The sequence below is a fragment of the Mobula hypostoma genome, chromosome 24 (assembly GCF_963921235.1).
Source record: "Mobula hypostoma chromosome 24, sMobHyp1.1, whole genome shotgun sequence".
NCBI classification, from domain to species: domain Eukaryota; kingdom Metazoa; phylum Chordata; class Chondrichthyes; order Myliobatiformes; family Myliobatidae; genus Mobula; species Mobula hypostoma.
Window position 1 is genome coordinate 30,383,569 of NC_086120.1, and position 22,020 is coordinate 30,405,588.

The 22,020-nt window shown below is 42.8% G+C and overlaps 1 protein-coding gene across 5 annotated transcripts in view; it reads left to right on the forward strand.

Moving 5' to 3' along the window:
- Positions 1–22,020, forward strand: part of LOC134337532 (CUGBP Elav-like family member 4) — a 588,910-nt gene that overhangs the window by 390,470 nt on the left and 176,420 nt on the right. The window contains exon 4 of one of the 5 annotated variants that reach the window (XM_063032624.1): positions 4,220–4,282. The exons of the other annotated variants lie outside the window; for them this stretch is intronic. Within the exon in view, the coding sequence (XP_062888694.1) occupies positions 4,220–4,282 (63 nt within the window). The remainder of the gene's footprint in view (positions 1–4,219; positions 4,283–22,020) is intronic. 5 annotated transcript variants of the gene reach the window in all.

Consider the following 22,020-nt stretch of genomic DNA (forward strand, 5'->3'; position numbering starts at 1 on the left):
CCTTTTCACATTTGCAAATGCCAGCAAGTACTGTATAAACTTATCTTTGTCAAGCCTCTCCTCACAAGACGCCTCATTCATTCTAAGTTTTGCTCCAATAAATCTCTGAACTGTGTCCAGTGCTTTAACATCGTCCCTTCAATGAAGAGACCTGTAAGCGAGTACCAAAAAGTACTGCAAGCAAGATTAGGTCTCAACACTGCCCTATATAACTGAAGAAAATTCTCCCAACTTTTGTGTTCAATTCGCTGCACAATAAGCAATCACTTACTGTTAGCTTTCTTAATTATATGTTAGCACCACATTCTAGCTTATTCTGAATCATACACTAGAAAAACCAAGATTCCTCTGCATCTCAGAGCTCTGTAATTTGTCACCATTTATATATTTCGATACTTTTGAAATTTTCCTGTCAAAATGGACAATTTTTCCACTTCATATTCCATTTGCCAGTCTTTGCCCAAACATTTAACCCAGCTCTTTTTAGACTCCAAATGTTTGTTTCATAATTTACCTTCCCATCTTCAGAATAAGAATCAGGTTTATTATCACTGTTTTATTTTAGACGATGACAAATATGTTGTTTTGTGGCAGCAGCACAGTGCGCTGACATAAAATTACTATCAATTGCAAAATAAATGAATAGTGCAAAAAACAAAGAAATCATGAAGTAGTGAACACAAGGAATTCTGTAGATGCTGGAAATCCAGAGCAACACACACAAACTATTGGAGGAGCTCAGCACATCAGGCAATATCTGTGGAAGGGAATAAACAGTTGACTTTTCAGGCCGAGAACCTTCATCAGTCCTGATGAAGGTAGAACATAGACATTTATAGCACATTACAGGCCCTTCGGCCCACAACCTTGTGCCGACCATGTAACCTACTCTAGAAACTGACTAGAATTTCCCTAGCGTATAGCCCTCTATTTTTCTAAGCTCCATGTAGCTCTCTAAGTGGCTCTTAAAAGAAGTGTCTTGACCCGAACATTGACTGTTTATTGCCTTCCATGTGTAATGCCCTGTTAAGATTTTTACTGCTCTCCTGTAGGTTTTTCATTTTAACGGTTCTGTAAGAGCAGTCTGTTCTGTTTTCAGCCTGTTTGGGTTTGAAAGGTAAGGAGCATTGTTGTTCAACTTTGGAATGTGGTGCCAGCCAATTAGGATGGTGGAATTGGGAGAAGGTTCTCGAGAATGCTCGGTGGGGAGAGTTTTGTGAAGGACACTGGTGTGGGTTGAGGTTTTTTTGACGGGAGCTGGGGGAAGATGGATGAGAATGCCGCCCTGTTGCACTGGGTGCTTTGTGCAGATGGATGCCTTCAAGGAGGAAGGACTAATACTCCCATGGGATACCCTGTTTGTTTGGAATGGATTTCGAGTGATATTTGGGGGGTGGTGTGTGCTTTCATGCAGACTGAGGGTCCAGCGTGTGAGTTAAAGACAACTACAAGAGGAGCTCCAACATGTGCACATTTCACTGTTTTTTCTTTAATAACTCTTTGGTTAAGTTAACATTCATAAATATACTTTCTTTATAACTGTATGCAGTGTATGATCTGTAATTTCTTGCCAATGTGCGATTGCATGGGGCAGTAAAGAGCACAGTATTCATACAAACTGGGGTTTGGGTGTGCAAGACATCCCAACCTCATGGGTTTGACGGGACCCAAGTCATATCTACTCCAGACGCACGGAGTCTGATAAAGGTGAGTCCGATGGCTGTTAGCGAAGGGCTAATGAGCCGCATCTTTAGAGACACCCAGTAAAAGTGGGTTTCACATGAATTATGAATCCCAATGATGGGTTCATCGAAAATACTGAAATCTGATGGTGGAGCGGAGGAAGTTGTTCCTGATTCATTGAATGTGAGTCTTCAGGTTGCTCATTGGTGGTAACAAGAAGTGGTCATGTCCTGGATGGTGAAGGACCTTAATGATGGATGCCATCTTTTTTTTTTGCGTGTGCCTGCATGCGTGTGAGTCTGTGTGTGTGCGTTTGCGTGTGCGTGCGTGTGTGTCTGTGTGTGTCCGTGATTCCATGCGTGCATCCGTGATGATGTCTTTTTCATGGCTTTTACAAGGCGCGGAGTGAGAGAGAGAGAGAGACTGTGTGGCGGGCCACTCCTCACACAGACACTTTTGCAGTATTTTTTCCTTTATTTTACGAGGTCGAGTTGCGATCTCGACATTCAACCCGGCACGGATGGAAAGCGTACTTGGGAGCGGACCCGACTGGTTTCGAACCCGGGAACCTCCGCTTCCGGGTCTGGCGCCGATGTCGTTGCGCCACCAGCCGGCCAGGATGCCATCTTCTTGAGGCATTGCCTCTTGGAGACGTCCTCAGTGGTGGGGTGGGTTGTGCGCTTGATGGAGCTGGCTGAATCTGCAACTCTCTACAACATCTTGTGATCTTGTATATTGGAGCCTCATGCCAAGCTGTGATGTAACTGACTGAATGCTCTTCACTGTATATCTTTAGAAATTTGCAAGATCCTTTAGTGTCCTACCAATTCTCTTCAAACCCCGAATCAAGTACTGGTGTACTTGCTTGATTGCAATTATTTTCTTTATGCCATCGTAAATTTAACAATAATACCTTCAGTTCCTTCATCCACTTCACTTAAATGTAGATGCCCCAGCACCAATCTCTGTGGCACACCATCCCTCTTGTCTCCTCATCCGAGCCTGTCAATATTCTGTCCAAATTAATAGGTTATGTCCTATACTATGAGCTTTTCCTATCTGCAACAATCTTTGATGTTGCACCTTATAAATGCAACTGGAAAAATAAATATTGTACATCGACCAGCTTCCCTCTATCTCTCAGCATTTTATTGCTTTGAAGAACTCAAAATCAAACATTATTTCCCTTTTAAAAACTGTTGACTTTCCCTGAATTCACCAAGTACCCTGCTATAGCATCTTTAGTAATAGTTTCTAATATTTGCCTATGACAATAGTTAATCACACTGGCCTGTAGTCTGCTACTTTCTGATATCTTGCCTTTATGATCAAAGGAGTTACATTCATAATTTTCCAGTCTAATAGAACCTTCTCTGAAGATAGGAATTTTGAAAAATTAAAATCAATGTACCAATATCTCACTAGTTACTTCTTTTAAGACATAGTCTGAAGCCCATTGGGACCAGGGGATTTATCAGCCCACATCTCCAGCAATGTGAGGGTGCCACTTCACTGATGCCTGTAAATGTCCTGATTTCCTCATTCCCAATTCCCAATGTACAGCTATTTCTGGGATTTTTCTTATATCTCTATAGTACTCAGATGTAAAATACTGGTTTAATACGGGTGGCGTAGTGGCATCAGCGCCGGACTTCGGAGCGAAGGCTCCCGAGTTCAAATCCAGCTGGCTCCCTTGCACACTTTCCATCTGTGCTGGGTTGAATGTCGAGCTAGCAACTTGGCCTTGTAAAAACAAGAAAGTCTGCTTAAAAACACTGTCAATGACGGCGTCGTGATGATTCCACTCAGAGTTAAGGGCTTTCTTCACTTCACATCTGCCATCAGTTTGCATTAATCCCCCAGATTTACTTTCTATAGGACCAATGCTCACTCTGTTAACCTTTTTACATTTCTGTAGAAGCATTTGATACGCTTTTACTTTCCTAGCCAGCTTTGTGTCCTGCTCTATTTTTTGTTCCCTTGTTTTTGTTTTGTCTCTTTTTAAATTTTTTTCTCTGTTTTGTCCAATCTCCCTCTAGCTATGTCCAACAAAACACTTTTGCATTAAGTTTGATATATTTGGGGTGGCAAGGGTAGCATTAGGGTTAATGTAATGCTATTTCAGCGCCTGCGAACGGGGTTCAATCCCACCCCGTCTGTAAGCAGTTTGGACATTCTTCCCGCGACTGTGTGGGTTTCCTCCACATGCTCTGGTTTCCTCCCATATTCCAAAGATGTACTGGTTAGCAGCTTGATTGGTCACATGGGTGTAATTTGGCAGCATGAACTCATTGGGAGGGAAGGGTCTGTTACTATCCTGTATCTCCAAACAGATAATAAATAAATATTTTTTTATAGTCAATTCTAGATGGTAAGTCCTCACCTTGGATTTTATTTTCTTTTTCTTGGGAACATATCTATTTCATATTACCTGAAAGATCTCCTTATGTATTTGCTGCTGCATCATAACTGACCAATCCCTTAACCTAATTTGCAGCTCACTCAGCTTTTTGCCTTCATGGTTATTCTTCCTTAGGTTCAAACCACAGGTCCATTTGGCAGGAGATTATTGGGAGCACCAGCGTGTTACAGGACATAGGTAAGCACTTGCTGATATACAAGAGAAAATGCTGCATATACATGCTCACAAAATGGCCATTAACCATTGTAATAGTATCTGCCTCTACCTTCTCCTCTACCAGCTTCTTCAGATAGCCAACATTTTCTGTGGCAAGATACATCCCCCACCCATCAGTCTCCTGTGTAATAAATCCAGCCTACCTAATCTCTATTTCCAACTACAGATTTCCATTCCAGGAAACCTCTTGTCAATCTCGTCTGCCCTCTCTTTATTGCCACTAGGATCCTCCATAGTGTGATGACCAGAACCGTACACAATGCTCTGATGTTCCTAATCTTATATTCAATACCTGTCTATGAAGCTAGCAAGTTAAATGCCTTCCTCACAACCCTATCCACCTGTGTTGTCATTTTCAGGAGTTTAGTTTTTTGCACAGAGGCTGATGGTTATCTGGAATGAGCTGCCAGAGGATATGGTAGAGGTAGATGCAATTACAACGTTGAAAGGCATTTGAACAGGTACTTAGATAGGAAAGATATAGAGGGATATAGCTCTAATGCAGTCAAATGGGATTAACGTGGTCGATTCTGTGATTTTATGATTCACTATGAAGTCTTTCTTTTCATAATTCAGAATGTTAATAGCTTTTTGAATACTCAACCCGAATCTTGTTCCAGGTCAGATCCCAAGGCAATGTAATTAAATGTTGCAACATTTACCATGTTGATATCAAAGATTAATTCATGTGTAAAAAGGTGTTCAGGAATGGGAAGCTGGTGCCTTAGCGGTGCACTTCTCAGCTTGTGTTCTGTAAAAGAGCCCCTGGTTTCTTGTTCTAAAACTTGCCCACTATTTGTCAAGTCTTTAACAAGCCTTTCCACTTTAGGTTGCCTTTTCATTTAACTCTGTGCAGTACACAATTCATCTTCTGTGCTTCAAATGCCTGTTAGTAAAATGAGGGGGTGGGGGAGGAGGGAGCTCTTCTCTCTGAGGCATTAGACTTCACATTCTACTCAAGCGAACAATCTGGCTGGCAAGTTGCATTAAAAAGGGGTGAATCTAAAGTGGGGAATCTTAGTCTTACTCAGAATCCTTCTCCAGCTGGAAAAATAGTCTGGTCGCAGGTTTAATTAAGGATGTAATGCTGAGGCTTTATAAGGCATTGGTCAGACAGCACATAGAGTATTGTGGGCAGTTTTGGGTTCCTTATCTAAGAAAGAGTATGTTGACGCAGGAGAAGGTCCAGAGGAGGTTCACGAGAACGATCTCAGGAATGAATGGGTTAATGTATGAGGAGCGTTTGATGGCTCTGAGCCTGTACCTGCTGGAGTTCAGAAGAATGAGGGATATCTCATTGAAGCCTATCAAATCTTGAAAAGCATTTAACGGAGTGGACATGGAGAGGATATTCCCTACAGTGGAGGAGTCTAAGACTAGAGGGCACAGTCTCAGAGTACAAGGGCGTTCCAAAGTTTGGAACGAAGATGAGGAAAAATTTCTTTAGCCAGCGGATGGTGAATCTGTGGAATTCATTGCCCCAGACAGCGATGGGTGCAAATCATTGGGTATATTTAAAGCGGAGGTTGAAGGATCCTGATTAGTAAGGATGTCAAACATTATGGGAAAATGCGGTGGAGAGGGACAATAAATTATCCATGATGGGATAGCAGAGCAGACTCAATGGGCCTGATTCTGCTCTTATATCCTATGATTTTTTCTGCTTTTTAACTTTGTCCACTTTTGGCTTGGCAATCAAGTGCATCTGGAGGATCAAAATTTCCAGAGTAAGGTTGCAGGTTTGTTCTTTGCACCAAGCGTGCAGATGGTTATGTATAAGCATTGAGATTTGCTTCTGAAATTTGGTTCCCTTGAAGTTTGTGGAATTCAATGCAGATATGTTTTTACATTGGGCATATAGCCTGGGAGCTTGAATTACAAGTGTAAATTTCTACCTCTGGCATTCCAACATGTGTTCCGACTGCTGATTCCCTGCTGGTTTCACCATCACCTGCTCAGAGTTGAGGATTTATATTGTGCTCTCTTCATCCTTGTTCTTTCGAAGGTGTTGCTAAGGTGATGAGAACCAAAAGAAAACTGCAGATGCTGGAAATATAAGCTAAAAAATGGAAAATGCTTGAAAAAAATCAGCTAGTTAAACAGCATCCATGGAAAGCAAAAAAAAAGTTAATCTTTTAGGACCGAGATGCCTCATTTCCTACCAACAAGAATGTTAGTGCAAGGTTAGCACAACAGTGTTCTACCTCTGAGGCAGGAGTTCCAACTACAGTCCTGGTCTTGAGTCCATAACCAAAGCTGAGACTTTTTAAAATCCCTTTTCACGAAGTGGGTTTAGAGACAAGCCCATCTTCCCTTGTGTGAGGTGTGACTCCATTGACTGCAGTAGTCTCCCTTTCATGCCCGTTGACTGCAGCTCTGTCACACTTGATCAAATACTGCTTTGAACTTAAGGGCGTTACTCAAGCATCATTTCAGCATTTCAGCCTTTTGGCTTATGTTAAGACTGTAGGAGTGATGTGTTATGGAGCTGAGTGTTCCTGGTGAAGCTCAAACTGAGCATTGGCGAGTAAGTACTGCTTCATAGTACATTGACAATCTTATTTTGCTGCTGATTGAATGAGCACTGATCAGTTGGTAATTAGTTGGACTGGATTTGATCTGCTTTTTCTCGACATACCTGGGCAATTTTCCACATTGTCGGGTAGGTGCCAATGTATTAACTGTACTGGAGTAGCTTGGCTAGACATGTTTCTAGGTCTGGGGCACATCATCCAGTGCTGCAGCTGGGCTATTGCCTTTTGCTGCATCCAGTTTTTCAAGTCATTTCTTGATATCATGCAGAGTGAATCACATTGGCTGAAGAATGGCTTCTGAGATGGTGGGTGCCTCAGGAGGAAGCTGAGAGGCATCGTCTAATCAGCACTTCTGCCTGAATGCGATTCCAAATGCTTCAGCCTTGTCTTTACAATGCTTCAGCCTCTGTCTCATACCCTGGGCCCTGCCGTCACTGAAGAAGAAAATGTTCTCGGATCCGTAAATTGCTCCTGTTAGCTGCTTAATAAGTAACACCATTCATGATTAGATGTGGTTGATGAGCAGGGCCTTGATGTGATTCATTGATTGTGAGGTTGCTGTTTATATTAGGTTGTTTCTGCTCATTAATAGTCATATGGTCCCATATACTGCATCTTCACAGGCCCTGAACCTTATCTTTTTTAGCTGTGTCTGTTGTTCCTTCTTTCTGTACTCTGCATTGAATCAGGGCTGATTTCTCGGCTTGATAGCAATAGTAGGGTAGGGATATGCTGAGCCAGAAGGTTATAGATTGGGTGGTACACATTTCAGCTTCTTCAGTCATCCGCAGTGCCTTACTGGTGCCCAGTTCTCAACTGAAGTTGGAAATTCCATAATATTTTGTTGCGATATATGTCGGTTCAGAGTGACTTGAGAGGTTGCGTGCCAATATCCACAAATCATGGAGGTCTCTTGGTGCTGCACAAGATATAGTCTAATTAACCACACATTTATCGCATTTGCCCATACTGAGTTCTTGCAGAGCACGTTTTTTATCATATTCAATTTATAACTGGCATTGGAGAGAGTCCAGAAGAGTTTCATGAGAATGACCCTGGGAATGGAAGGGTTAATATATGATGAGCTTTTGGGCTCTGGGCCTGTAATTGCTGAAGTTGAGAAGATTGAGGGAGGAAGCTCATTGAAATATTGAAAGGCCTAGATAGAGTGGATGTGGAATGGATGATTCCTAGAGTGGAGGAGGTTATCCTCAGAACAGAAGGAAGGCCCTTTAGAACAGAGATGAAGAGGAATTTCTTTTGCCAGAGGTTGGTGATTCTGTGGAATTCATTGCCATTGATGGCTGTGGAGGCCAAGTCATTGGGTATATTTAAAGTGGAGATTGATGGGTTTTCAATCAGTAAGGTATTTATAGGTTACGGGGAGAAGATAGGGGAATGAGGTTATGAGGGTTAATAAGTCAGCCATGATGGAATGATGAAGCAGACTTGATTTTGTTTTGCTTCTATGCCTTGTAATCATATGGTCCAACAATATTGGCAGCACTTTGAAAGGATACCATTGCTTAAGAAGATTTTTGATCTATCCTCAGGAAGTGTTAAAGTGCTATGTGAGTATAAGCCATTTCTCAGTTATGGAATTAAGCTTGCTGATGACATTACACATATTAGCGAATGCTCAAATTTGAACAATGGCTGACCATTCTTATAGGACTGTCTACTAGGGTATCACTGGGTTCATTCAATAGAGAAACTTTGGTTAAGCTGGAATGGTTTTAAAATTTCTCCACTTAAGTGAAAGCTGAATAAGCATACGAGAAAGAAAGTGGAAGGCTTTTGTTGTTGGGCTTAGAGAAGGTAGAGTAGGAGGAATTTATGCATAGCATGATGTATGCAGACCTGTTCGGCTGAATGACTTGTTCTAGCGCTCAGTGTAACTGGATGCTTAGTTATTCGAGTGTGTTTTATTCTGGGCTTTCTGACCAGCTCTTTGGAAGGAATATGTCACCCAGGTTCATGGGCTTTGGTGTCTCTGAGATTTTGTCCGCTCAGTCTTTCTTCCCTTGGGGGTTTAGGGGGAGAGTAGTGACAGTTTACTTAGCTTGAAGAGATTTGTAACCTGGGCTTTTCAGGGATGTTGGTAAGTGAGAGGGGAATTGTTTCTGATTTATTGCCTACTTCCTGTGTTAGCTTGAGAATGGTGAGGTTATATCCAGCTCCCTAAACAACAGGGGTATCCGATAACTTGGCACAGAGAAGTTCAAAGTAAATTTATTATCAAAGTACAAATGTAGATGTCACTATAGGCTACCTTGAGATTCATTCTCTTTCAGGCATTCACAGTAGAATAAAAAATACAATAGAATCAATGAAAAACTATACACAAACCAATAAACAACTAATGTGCAACAGAAGACAAATCGTGCAAATACAAAATAATAGTAATAATGAATAAATACGCATAGTATTATGCCCAAGTTTTGGGTACATGTAGTATATATAGCTAGGGTGCCTAAGACTTCTGCACAGTACTATATAAAAACAGATAAATTGTGACTGTCAGGTACTGGAGAGCACCCTGTCGCTGTCCCCTTCAACAATAAATACTCCATTTTGATTACTGTTGGGGGGGATCCTACCCGGGGGAAGCAAAAGTGGCTTTAAGTTCCTCGGGGTCAATATCACAAATGACCTGACTTGGTCCAACCAAGCGGAGTCCACTGCCAAGAAGGCCCCTCAGCGCCTTGTACTTCCTGAGAAAGCTAAAGAAATTTGGCCTGTCCCCTAAAACCCTCACTAATTTTTATAGGTGTACTGTAGAAAGCATTCTTCTAGGGTGTATCACAACCTGGTATGGAAGTTGTCCTGTGTAAGACCGGAAGAAGCTGCAGAAGATCATGAACACGGTGCAGCACATCACACGAACCAATCTTCCATCCTTAGACTCACTTTACATCGCACGTTGTCGGAGCAGTGCTGTCAGGATAATCAAAGACAAGACCCACCCAGCCAACACACTTTTCGTCCCTCTTCCCTCCAGGAGAGGGCTCAGGATCTTGAAGACTCGTACGGCCAGATTTGGGAACAGCTTCTTTCCAACTGTGATAAGACTGCTGAACAGATCCTGACCCGGATCTGGGCCGTACCCTCCAAATATCCGGATCTGCCTCTCGGTTTTTTCTGCACTACCTTACTTTCCCTTTTCTATTTTCTATTTATGATTTATAATTTAAATTTTTAATATTTACTATCAATTTGTACTCCAGGGAGTGTGAAGCACAGAATCGAATATCACTGTGGTGATTATACACTCTAGTATCAATTGTTTGGCGACATTAAAGTATAAAGTGGTTGTGCCTCTTGCACTGAGTCTGGCCCTGTGGCTCAGAAGGGTAGGGAATGGAAGAGGATGGCAGCAGTAAGAGGGGACTCTATAGTTAGGGGGACGGATAGACGATTCTGTGGATGCCAAAAAGAAACATGGATGGTAGTTTGTCTCCCAGCTGCCTGGGTCCATGATGTTTCTGAACGCATCCACAATATCCTGAAAAGGGAGAGTGAGCAGCCAAAAGTCGTGGTACATATTGGTACCAACGACGTAGATAGAAAAAGGAGGAGGTCCTGAAAACAGAATACAGGGTGTTAGGAAAGAAGCTGAGAAGCAGGACCTCAAGGGTAGTAATCTCAGGATTGCTGCCTATGCCACGTGACAGTGAGAATAGGAATAGACTGAGGTGACAGGTAAGTGTGTGTGGCTGAAGAATTGGAGCAGAGGGCAGGGACTCAGATTCCTGGATAATTGGGACCTCTTCTGGGGCAGGTCTGTAAGAAAGGGACGGGTTGCATTAGAAGCCGAGAGGGACCAATATTAGAAACCATAGAACCATAGAAAAACTACAGCACAGAAACAGGCCTTTTGGCCCTTCTTGGCTGTGCTGAACCATTTTCTGCCTAGTCCCACTGACCTGCAAATGGACCATATCCCTCCATACACCTCCCATCCATGTATCTGTCCAATTTATTCTTAAATGTTAAAAAAGAACCCGCATTTACCACCTCGTCTGGCAGCTCATTCCATATTCCCACCACTCTCTGTGTGAAGAAGCCCCCACTAATGTTCCCTTTAAACTTTTCCCCCCTCACCCTTAACCCATGTCCTCTGGTTTTTTTCTCCCCTTGCCTCAGTGGAAAAAGCCTGCTTGCATTCACTCTATCTATACCTAACATAATTCTATCAAATCTCCCCTCATTCTTCTACGCTCCAGGGAATAAAGTCCTAACCTATTCAACCTTTCTCTGTAACTGAGTTTTTCAAGTCCCGGCAACATCCTTGTAAACCTTCTCTGCACTCTTTCAACCTTATTTATATCCTTCCTGTAATTTGGTGACCAAAACTGAACACAATACTCCAGATTCAGCCTCACCAATGCCTTATACAACCTCATTCCAGCTCTTATACTCAAAACTTCGATTAATAAAGGCCAATGTACCAAAAGCTCTCTTTACGACCCTATCTACCTGAGATGACACTTTTAGGGAATTTTGTATCTGTATTCCCAGATCCCTCTGTTCCACTGCACTCTTCAGTGCCTTACCATTAACCCTGTATGTTCTACGTTGGTTTGTCCTTCCAACGTGCAATACCTCACACTTGTCAGTATTAAACTCCATCTGCCATTTTTCAGCCCATTTTTCCAGCTGGTCCAAGTCCCTCTGCAGGCTCTGAAAACCTTCCTCACTGTCTACTACACCTCCAATCTTTGTATCATCAGCAAACTTGCTGATCCAATTTACCACATAATCATCCAGATCATTGATATAGATGACAAATAACAATGGACCCAGCACTGATCCCTGTGGCACACCACTAGTCACAGGCCTCCACTCAGAGAAGCAATTTTCTACCACCACTCTCTGGCTTCTTCCATCGAGCCAATGTCCAATCCAATTTACCACCTCTCCATGTATACCTAGTGACTGAATTTTCCTCACTAACCTCCCATGCGGGACCCTGTCAAAGGCCTTACTGAAGTCCATGTAGACAATATCCACTGCCTTCCCTTCATCCACTTTCCTGGTAACCTCCTCGAAAAACTCCAACAGATTGGTCAAACATGACCTACCATGCACAAAGCCATGTTGACTCTCCCTAATAAGCCCCTGTCTATCCAAATGCTTGTAAATTCTGTCTCTTAGTACTCCCTCCAATAACTTACCTACTACTGACGTTAAACTCACCGGCCTATAATTTCCCGGATTACTTTTTGATCCTTTTTTAAACAACGGAACAACATGAGCCACTCTCCAATCCTCCGGCACTTCACCCGTAGACAGCGACATTTTAAATATTTCTGCCAGGGCCCCCGCAATTTCAACACTAGTCTCCTTCAAGGTCCGAGGGAACACCCTGTCAGGTCCCGGGGATTTATCCACTTTAATTTCCCTCAAGACAGCAAGCACCTCCTCGTTTTCAATCTGTACAGTTTCCATGGTCTCACTACTTGATTCCCTCAATTCCATAGATTTCATGCCAGCTTCCATATTCTTGTGGGCAGGTTCACTAGAGCTGTTGGGAGTGGTTAAAACTAATATGGAGGGGGGATGGTAACCAGTATGGTACAGCTGAGGCTGAGCCAGCAGGCTTACAAGCAGCTGTTGGTGTAACTTGAACGTAAGGAAGGACGAGCCAATGATTTGGTACAAATGCAGACAGAGCAAAGAGTTAAATTATATCACAAAGGTCAAATTCAAAAGGGCAAAGAATGCAGGACTGAAGGTGCTGTAGTTTAATGCATGTAGCATTCAGAATAAGGTGGACAAACTCATGGCACAATTAGTGATTGGTTGGTATGACATTGTGGGCATCACAGAGTCGCGGCTGAAAGAAGGCCATAGTTGGGAGCTTACCATCAAAGGATATACTTTGTAACGAAAGGACAGGCAGGAAGGAGTAGGCAGTGGCGTGGCTCTGTCGGTAAGAGATGTAATTACAACTTTGTGGGTGGAACTAAGGAACTGCAAGCGTAAAAAAAAACATTATGGGAATCATATATAGGCCTCCAAATAGTAGCCACGTGTCACGGTCCCGACCGTTAATTCCTCATATTCTCCTAATTCCCTTTTCACCGTGTTCTCCCGGGCTCCTTGATTGCAGCACCTGATTCTCATCTAAACCTGCAGCATAAATACCCTGGCTTTGCATCCGCTCATCGCCAGATCGTTGCTTCAGCCTGTGTAGTGGTTCACGTTCTCGGCCGCTTAGAATTGTGAGCATTGCATGTCGCCTGTCTTCCCGTGCATCCTCCAGCCACGCTCACAACCTGGTCTGCATCCCTGCGCTGCCTTGTTCCGCCACCCACCTACACTCTCCATTGGCTCAGTGGTTAAACACCGCGTTCCCACTGTAGCAACCCAAGTTCGATCCCCGGTCAAGCCTCGCTCACTCCTTGGCTTTCCTCTGCCTAATCCTCGCTCTCCGGCCTTCCCTGAAACCGTTAATAAACACTCTTTAGATTACTCTACCTCTGAGTCAGTGTCTTGCGTTTGGGTTCACCCGTTCCACTCACCACCAAGAAGTGGGGCTGAAATTGCAAAAGGAGCTGGAAAATGCATGTAATAGGAGTAATGTCACAATTGTAATGGGGGACTCCAATATGCAAGGGGATTGGGAAAATCAGGTTGGTGTTGGTTTGCAAGAGAGGGAATTTATTGAATGCCTACGAGATAGCTTTTAGAGCAGCTTGTCTTTGAGCCTGCTAGGGGAAAGGCTATCTTAGACTGGGTGTTGTGTAATAACCCAGATCTTCTTAGGGAGCTTAACGTAAAGGAACCCTTAGGAGGCAGTGATCATAATAGGATTGCAATCATACTGCAGTTTACAATGGAGAAGCACAAGTCACATGTATTGCAATAGAATGAAGGGAATTACAGAGATATGAGAGAGGAGCTTGTCTAGGTGGATTGGAGGAAGACACTGGCAGGGATGACAGCAGAGCAGAAATGGCTGAAGTTTCTGGGAATAGTAACAAGGCACAGGATAGATATGTCTCACAGAAGAAGAAGTTCTCATATGGTAGTGATAGACAACCGTGGCTGACAAGAGAAGGTAAGGTGTGTATAAAAGCCAAAGAAAGGGCATATAAGGTAGCAAAAGTCTATGGGAAGTTGGATGATTGGGAAACTTTTAATGTCCAATAAAAGGCAACTAAAAAAGCTATGAGGGAAAAAATGAAATATGAGTGCAGACTAGCCAGTAATATAAAGCAGGATACCAAAAGATTTTTCAGTTATGTAAAGAGTAAAAGGGAGGTGGGATAGTGAATATTGGATCACTGGAAAATGATGCTGGTGAAGTAGTAATGAGGGACAAAGAAATGGCAGATGAATTTAATAAGTACTTTGCATCAGTCTTTACTGTGGAAGACTGTAGCTGCCAGAGGTCTGTGAGTGTCAGGGAGCAGAAGTGAGTGCCATTCCTATTACAAGGCGAAAAGGTGCCAGGCAAACTCAAAGGCTTTAAGGTGGATAAGTCACCTGGACCAGATGGACTACATCCCAGAGTCCTGCGAGAGGTTGCTGAAGAGATAACTGATGCGTTGGTCATGATCTTTCAAGAATCACTTGATTCTGACATGGTCTCGGAGGACTGAAAAATTGCAAATGTCACTCCAGTCTGTAAGAAGAGAGGAAGGCAAAAGAAAGGCTAGTTAACCTCACCTCCGTGGTTGGGAAAGTGTTGAAGTCTATTATTAAGTATAAGGCCAAAGTCGGCATTGTTTCTGTCAAGGAAAATCTTACCTGACAAATCTGATAGAGTCTTTGAGGGAGTACCAAGCAGGGTGGACAAAGGAGAGGCAGTGGATGTTATTAACCTGGATTTTCAGAAGGCATTTGATAAGGAAAGATAAAATTCTATGGCATCAGAAGAAAGGTACTGGCATGGATAGAGGAATAGCTGACAGGAAGGAGGCTACGAGTGGGAATAATGGGGCCTTTTCTGGTTGGCTGCCATTGACCAGTGGTGTATCTCAGGGGTCAGTATTGGGACTGCTACTTTAACATTGTTTGTCAATAGACTAGATAATGGAATTGATGGCTTTGTGGTAAAGTTTGTGAATGATACAAAGAAGGTGGAGGGGTAGGTAGTGCTGAGGAAGCAGTTTGATTGCAGTTGGACTTAGTTTGAAAGAAAGGGCAAAAACATGCTGGGAAATGTATGGTGATACATTTTGGTAAAAGGAACAATTGAGCAGAGTAATATCTAAATGGGGAGAAAATTCAAGCATCAGAGTTGTAGAGGGACATAGGAGTCCTCTTGCAAGACTCCCAAAAGGTTAATTTACAGGTTGAGTCTGTGATAAAGAAGGCAAATGCAATGTTGGCATTTATTTCAAGGGGAACAGGATATGAAAGCAAGGAGATAATGCTAAACCTTTATAAGATACTGGTCAGGCCGCACATGGAGTATTGTCAACAGCTTTGGACCCCGTATGTCATAAAGGATATGCTGTCATTAGAGAGAGTCCAGAGGAGGTTCACAAAGATGATTCCAGGAATGAAGGGGTTAACATATGAGGAGCTTTTGGCAGGGTTGGGTCTCTACTCTCCGCAATTTAGAAGAATGCGGGGGGATCACATTAAAACCTATGGAATGTTGAAAGGACTAGATAAAGGGGGATGTGGAAAGGATGTTTCCTATGGTGGGGGTATCCAGAACTAGGGGGCACAGCCTCAAAATTGAGGGGATGACCTTTTAGAGCAGAGGTAAGGAGGGTTTTTTTTAGCCGGAACGTAGTGAATCTGTGGAATGCTCTGCCACAGACTGTGGTGGACGCCAAATCCGTGGATATATTTAAAGGGGAGGTTGACTGATGCCCTGACCAATCAGGAAACTAAGGATACGACAAGAAGGTAGGTGTATGGGGTTGAGTGGGATCCAGGATCAGCCACGATGGAATGGTAGAGCAGACGATGGTCTGAATGGCCTAATTCTGCTTCTGTGTCTTATGTTCTCATGGACATAAATAATATTGGGAACATGGGTTGCAGAGTCCTTGAAAGTGAGTCCATAGTTTATGGAATAAGTGTCGTGTTGTGTTGAGTGAGGTTATCCACACTGGTTCAGGAGCGTGATGACTGAAGGATATTACTGTTTCTGAACCTGGAGTGGGATCCAAGGCTCCTGTACCTCTTTCTCAGTGGTAGTAGCGAGGAGAGAGCATGGCCGGGATGATAGGTGTCCTCAGTGATAGATGCTGTTTTCACGTGGCAGCACTTCTTGTAGCTGTGTTCAGTGATGGGGAGGGGTTTCCTGTGATGGACTGGAATGGTGAATGGGTTCTTCTTGGGCTCTGCATTCCACTGACAGTGCTGCCATACCTCAGGAAGCAAAGCAGAGTGGAGCAGTTTAATGAGTGGGGATGCTGGGGGAAAAGCTTACATCTCCAAGCTGATGTTTGCTTGGTTGATAATGTGATTCCATTGAGAATCTTAACAAAACCTGCATTCCTTTGAGATCCACCCGAGCTCTTTGGATCTAACAAATACATTTTTAATCACAGTCCACATGTAATGTAGGAAATGAGGCAGGGAACTTGTGCATAGCAAGATCCTGCAAAAGTAGTGTGAAAAGATCAGATACTCTGTTTTAAGATATTAATTGTGGTATAGATATTGGTCACACATTCAGGGGAAACTCCAGACTTCTTCATTATAGTATCATAGGATTTATTACATTCATTTGAGCCAGCAGATAGACTCTCATTTAACATCTCATCCAAAACATGTGTCATCAGCACAGGACTTTTTCAGAGCTGAGTTTAACCACACAGGATTAGCATTCGCGATAATTATTAGTATATCTTCAAATCACAAGAGATGGTACAGAGCAGAAGACTTCAGATATTCATAAGAAATAAAATTGCTTCTGGTGTCACTGTACCTTGGGAATTTTCAGGCACTCTACCACTAAACTGATCTCATTTTATCAAATACCAGCTGGGGGAACATTAAAGAAATACTTTTAATTGGAAAATGAGGACTGTACAGAGCAATTCTGCATCCAGCAGGGAACAGCAGTAACAGAGAATACATCTGGAAAGTTCCGGAGAATGCGGCTTCTGAAGCACATGAGCTACTGTGGTATTGTCCTCAGCTGCCCAGTTTTACATATCCCTGCATGACGTGTGTAGTCGGAGAGGGTTACTCTGCTCTCAGGGAGTGTCAACCATAAGTTCTTCAATGAGTTTACAATTTCCTATTAACAACCTTCTCAGATCCCAGTGCTCTCTCCAAACTGAGTCACTCCAGCAGTCATAGTGTAGGTTCCATTCACCCTCTAAACCTGCTTGCCCCCACACTTCCCCTGAAATTGGTCATCTGCTCTTATTCAATGTTGGGACTTGAAGTCTATTTTTTTGTTGGTAACCTTTTGTGAAGTATCTTGTACCAGTGTTCAAATGGGCTAAGTACATGGTGTCTCCAAAAATTGCAAATGTTACCCTCCTTTGCATGGTGAAATCTCTGCTTTGGATTCTGTTGCTAACGTTCAATATTACAACCTCTGTTTCATCTGCCCTCCGCTCATTATTTAAGTATTCCTAATGCATTCCAGTCTTCGTACAGTGGGAAATGAGCAGAGAAATAACTGCTCTCTGCTAACTTTCTGCCAGGTATGTTTTGTTTGATCATTCCAAGACCATATTCTCCTGCTTAGTTCCCATAAAATGTTCTGCTTATGTATGCTAGAAATCGCTAGTCTAAAATAGGTACCAAGGCACTACCACTGATTAATTTTCAGCCTGGCAGGGGTCCTCTACTGCAGTGGCAAACTCTGATGGCTCAGTCAGGGTGCACTGAGTGGAAATGAGTAGCTCGGCAGATCCACCAAATGATAAACACAGGCTTCCTGCAGAGACCTTTAAAAAGAATCAAAGGGAGCGAGCCCCGTGACTTCAGCTGTTTACTGATTTTTGTCAAGGAAAGTGAGATTAGCATCTTACTGTGTGTCAGAACCCACTGAACTAAACTGTTCACTGAAATCACTCCACCCTGCAAATTTGCAAAAGGTCAAAGAGTGTGGACTAGCAATTCATTACAGACTGCTAAATCTTCTCAGATTCGATCTATTCTTTGAATGGTGTTATTTCTCCATGAGTCCTCAAAATGTTCATTATTCCATAAGTTAGGGCTTAATACTGTCCTTGCTTTGGAAGCTGAGTTAGAACCAGATATCCCTGTATTTGTCCGTGATTAGAAACAGGTGAATGAAACAAGTGGTCCGGTCCTGAACCAATTTTCTATATTCTTGTGACCAAGAGCATTCACGGGCTCTTCAGAGTTTGCAAACGTTTGGTGTGTTCAAAAGGTCTTTGCACTGTTCTATAGATGAAAATATGGTTCCCAGCATTAAGGCTGGGCCTGCCGTTCCAGGGTGGAGAAAGAGAGTAGCTGTCATTGGCTAGAGAATCAGATTTGAGGTCAGGCTGGCCAGCCAATTATGTAGTCCATGGTGGGGTCTGGTGTCAGACAGATAGATGAAGATCATGTGGGAAAGATCAAAGCTACTATTAGGTATGTGACCAGTGATTGGCATCTGTTGGGACAAGGTGGTGGGTGGAGGAGATGGTATAGTCTGTGACAAGGGGGAGTGGAGTATGACCTAATGGATTAAAGGAATTTAATAATCAACTTTCAGAGGTCCCAATCCAGTGTTGTGCATTTAAAACCTAGTTATCTTGGTAGTCAAGGACAGTTTGATCGAATTTCTAGCACATCGCTCCATAGAAGCATGGAACAGTGAATGACATCATCCCATAGACAAATGTCCCAAAATTACGTTAGTTGCACAAAAGGGAATCACTGGGAACATCTGGATTCATGCAAAGTGACCTAAAAAATATTCTCACATTTAACTTCAAGTAGTCTTTAAAACACCATGATATTGATTAAAACAATATTATGAATTGCATTTCCAGGCCCTAGTGTCTTCTTTGATGTTTGTATATGGAAGTGTTTTACATTTAACAAGGTACTTCTGAATCATGGGCTCTGTTGTAATATGGGATTCATTAAATGCTTGTGATTGTCACTGGAGTGAGTCATCTCGCCTTCACTTACTTCATCCTTGTAGTGGGTAGACAGCCCTACAATGGTATGATATTCACTCAGTACTTCAGGGCTGCAATGCACTGTACTGTCTGTGACATCTTCACTTAAGTGACTGGTTTTGAAATTTTTCTATTACTGTCACTGAAGCAGACACAAAAAGGAGAGAGACTCACAACGGGCCATCTTGGCACATTTTAGGAGTGAAGCCTATGGCTTTCAACCCACTAAAATGAAAGAAGCACGTTTTCCAAAAGATGTTGGTTCAAGACAGAGAGACCTTGTGGTCCCTGAAAGTGGCAACTCAAGTGAAGAAGGCATATGGGATGCTTGCTTTCATCAGTGGTGGAACAGAATACGAGAGCAGAGATGTCACATTAAAACTTCATAAAATATTGGTTCAGATACATATAACATATTCTGTGCAGTTTGGGTTGCCGTGCATTAGGATAGACTTCATTGTGCTGAAGGAGGTGCAGAGGGGATTCACCAAGATGTTGCATTTTGGTTATGCAAGTTTGTTTAGGCTGGATTTGTTTCCTTTGGATCGGAGGAGGCTGAGAAATGATTTGATAAAGGTATATTAATAAAAATCTTGAGGGTAATCTGAATGGTAGATAGAAAGAATATTTTTCCATATTGGGGATAACTAAAACAAGATTGTAGAATCATAATCAGGCTTATCATTACTGACATATATTATGAAATTTGTGGTTTTGCAGCTGAACAGTGCAATGCATAAAATATCACTAAGTTACAATAAGAAAAAATATCAAAAATAAATAGTGCAAAAAGAAAGCAAAATAGTGGGTAGTGTTCATGGATCATTCAGAAATTTGATGCTGGAGGGGAAGAAGCTGTTCCTAAAGCATTCACTGTGCATCTTCATGTTCTTGAACCTCCTCCCTGATTATAGTAGTGAGCAGTGGACATGTGCTGGATGATAAGGGTCTTTATTGATGGATGCCACCTTCTTGAAGCACCTGCCTTTCGAACTTGCCCCCAATGGTGGGCAGATGTGCGCCCATGATGGAGTTGTGGCCGAGTCTACTACCCTCCGTATCTTCTTGTGATCCTGTGCATGGGGGCATCCATATCAGGCGGTGATACAGCCAGTCTGAATGCTCTCCACCATACTTGCTCTGCGTGGTAAGATAGATGGAATGATTCGAGTGAGAATTTATCAACAAGGTGGTTGGAATCTGTAACATTCAGCCTGAGGAGAAGGTGGAGGTAGATACTTTCACAGTGCTTTATCGAATACAACTCGGCATTGAATGCCATTATCCCCTCAAAGCTAATCAATAAGCTTCACGACCTTGGCCTCAATACCGCCCTGTGCAATTGGATCCTTGATTTCCTCACTTCCACATCCTAGTCAGTTTGGATTGGCAACAACATCTTCTGCACAATCTCCATCAGCACAACTGCACCACAAGGCTGTGTGCTTAGCCCCGCTCTACTTGCTTTACACTTATGACTGTGTGGCTAAGTAGCTCCAATGCCATTTTAAAGTTTGCTGATAATACCTGTGACATAGGCAGAATCTAAGGTGGTGACAAATCAGCATATAGGAGGGAGATTGAAAATCCGACTGAGTGGTACCACAACAACAACCTCTCACTCAATATCAGCAAGACCAAGGAGCTGATTTTTGACTTCTAGAGGGAACCAGAGGTCCATGAGCTAGTCCTCATCGGAGGATCAGAGGTGGAGAGGGTCAGTGACTTCAAATTCCTCAGTGTTATCATTTTGGAGGACCTGTCCTGGGCCCAATACCTAAGTGCAGTTATGAAGAAAGCACATCTCCACTTCCTTAAGAGTTTGCAAAGATTTGGCATGACATCTAAAACTTTGATGAACTTCTAGACGTGGTGGAGAGTATATTAACTAGCTACTTCACAGCCTGGTGTGGAAGCACAAATGTCCTTGAATGGAAATTCCTATAGAAAGTAGTGGATACAGCCCAATCCATCACAGGTAAAGCCCTCACACCTTTAAGTGCATCTACATGGAGCGTTGTTGCAGGAAAGCAGCATCCATCATCAGGGACCCCCATGCTCCCTTCTCACTGATGCCATCAGGAAGAAGGTACAGGAGCCTCAAGACTCATACCACCAGGTTCAGGAATGGTTATTACCCTTCAACCATCAGGCTCTTGAACCAAAGGGGATAACTTCACTCAACTTCACTGAAATGAAATGTTTCTACAACCTATGGACTCACTTTCAAGGACTCTTCACTTCATGTTCTTGATATTTATTGGTCATTTATTATTTTTATTTTTGTATTTGCCCAGTTTGATGTCTTTTGCCCAATGGTTGAACATCCAAGTTGGTGTGGCCTTTTGTTGATTCCATTACAGTATGGTTATTATTCTACTACGGATTTTTGAGCATGCCTGCAAGAAAAAGATTCACAGGTTTGTACTTTGATAATAAATTTCCTTTGACCATTTTGAACTTTGAACACCTCTTAAGAAACATCCAGATAAGCCATTTCCCATTTCTTAAGCCTCCCCTCCCTCATGCTGCCAGTCCCCTCCTGAAACTGCCACCCTACAGAAGTGCCACTGCCCTAGACTGCCACTTGAAAGGGCTGCCATTCTTTACTCCCCTCCTTGCTTTCCACCCGCAGAATCCTCACTCCTGCGTGGAGCACAAGCTCAGAGGAGGGAGGATCTGGTGGGGAGACAGGGAGAGGCAGCACTGTGGAGGGGGATGAAAACGAGGGTGAGAGTTCAAAGACTGAAACAATGGTTAACGAGGAACTACTATAGGCCAGCAAACATGGGGGCTGTGGATAAATGGTAGGCAGTTCAAGTTAGGATCCAGATAGCAGTTTTAGAACAAGGGTGGCCTAGACTTTAAAGTCAGAAGTTGGGAGGTAAGTGGGTGAATATTTGAACAACAGAAGAATTTTAGAGGGAAAAGAATAGGGCAATGTTTTGGAGATGGAAATAAGGTAATTTCAAGGATATCACAGAAGTGTGGTTTATGGCCTGTCTTGGGGTTAAATGTCACATCAAGTTTGCAGACAGGGAGGGAGAAGGAGTCAGAGGCCAGGGAATGAATACTTTGACAGGGAGGAAAGACAATG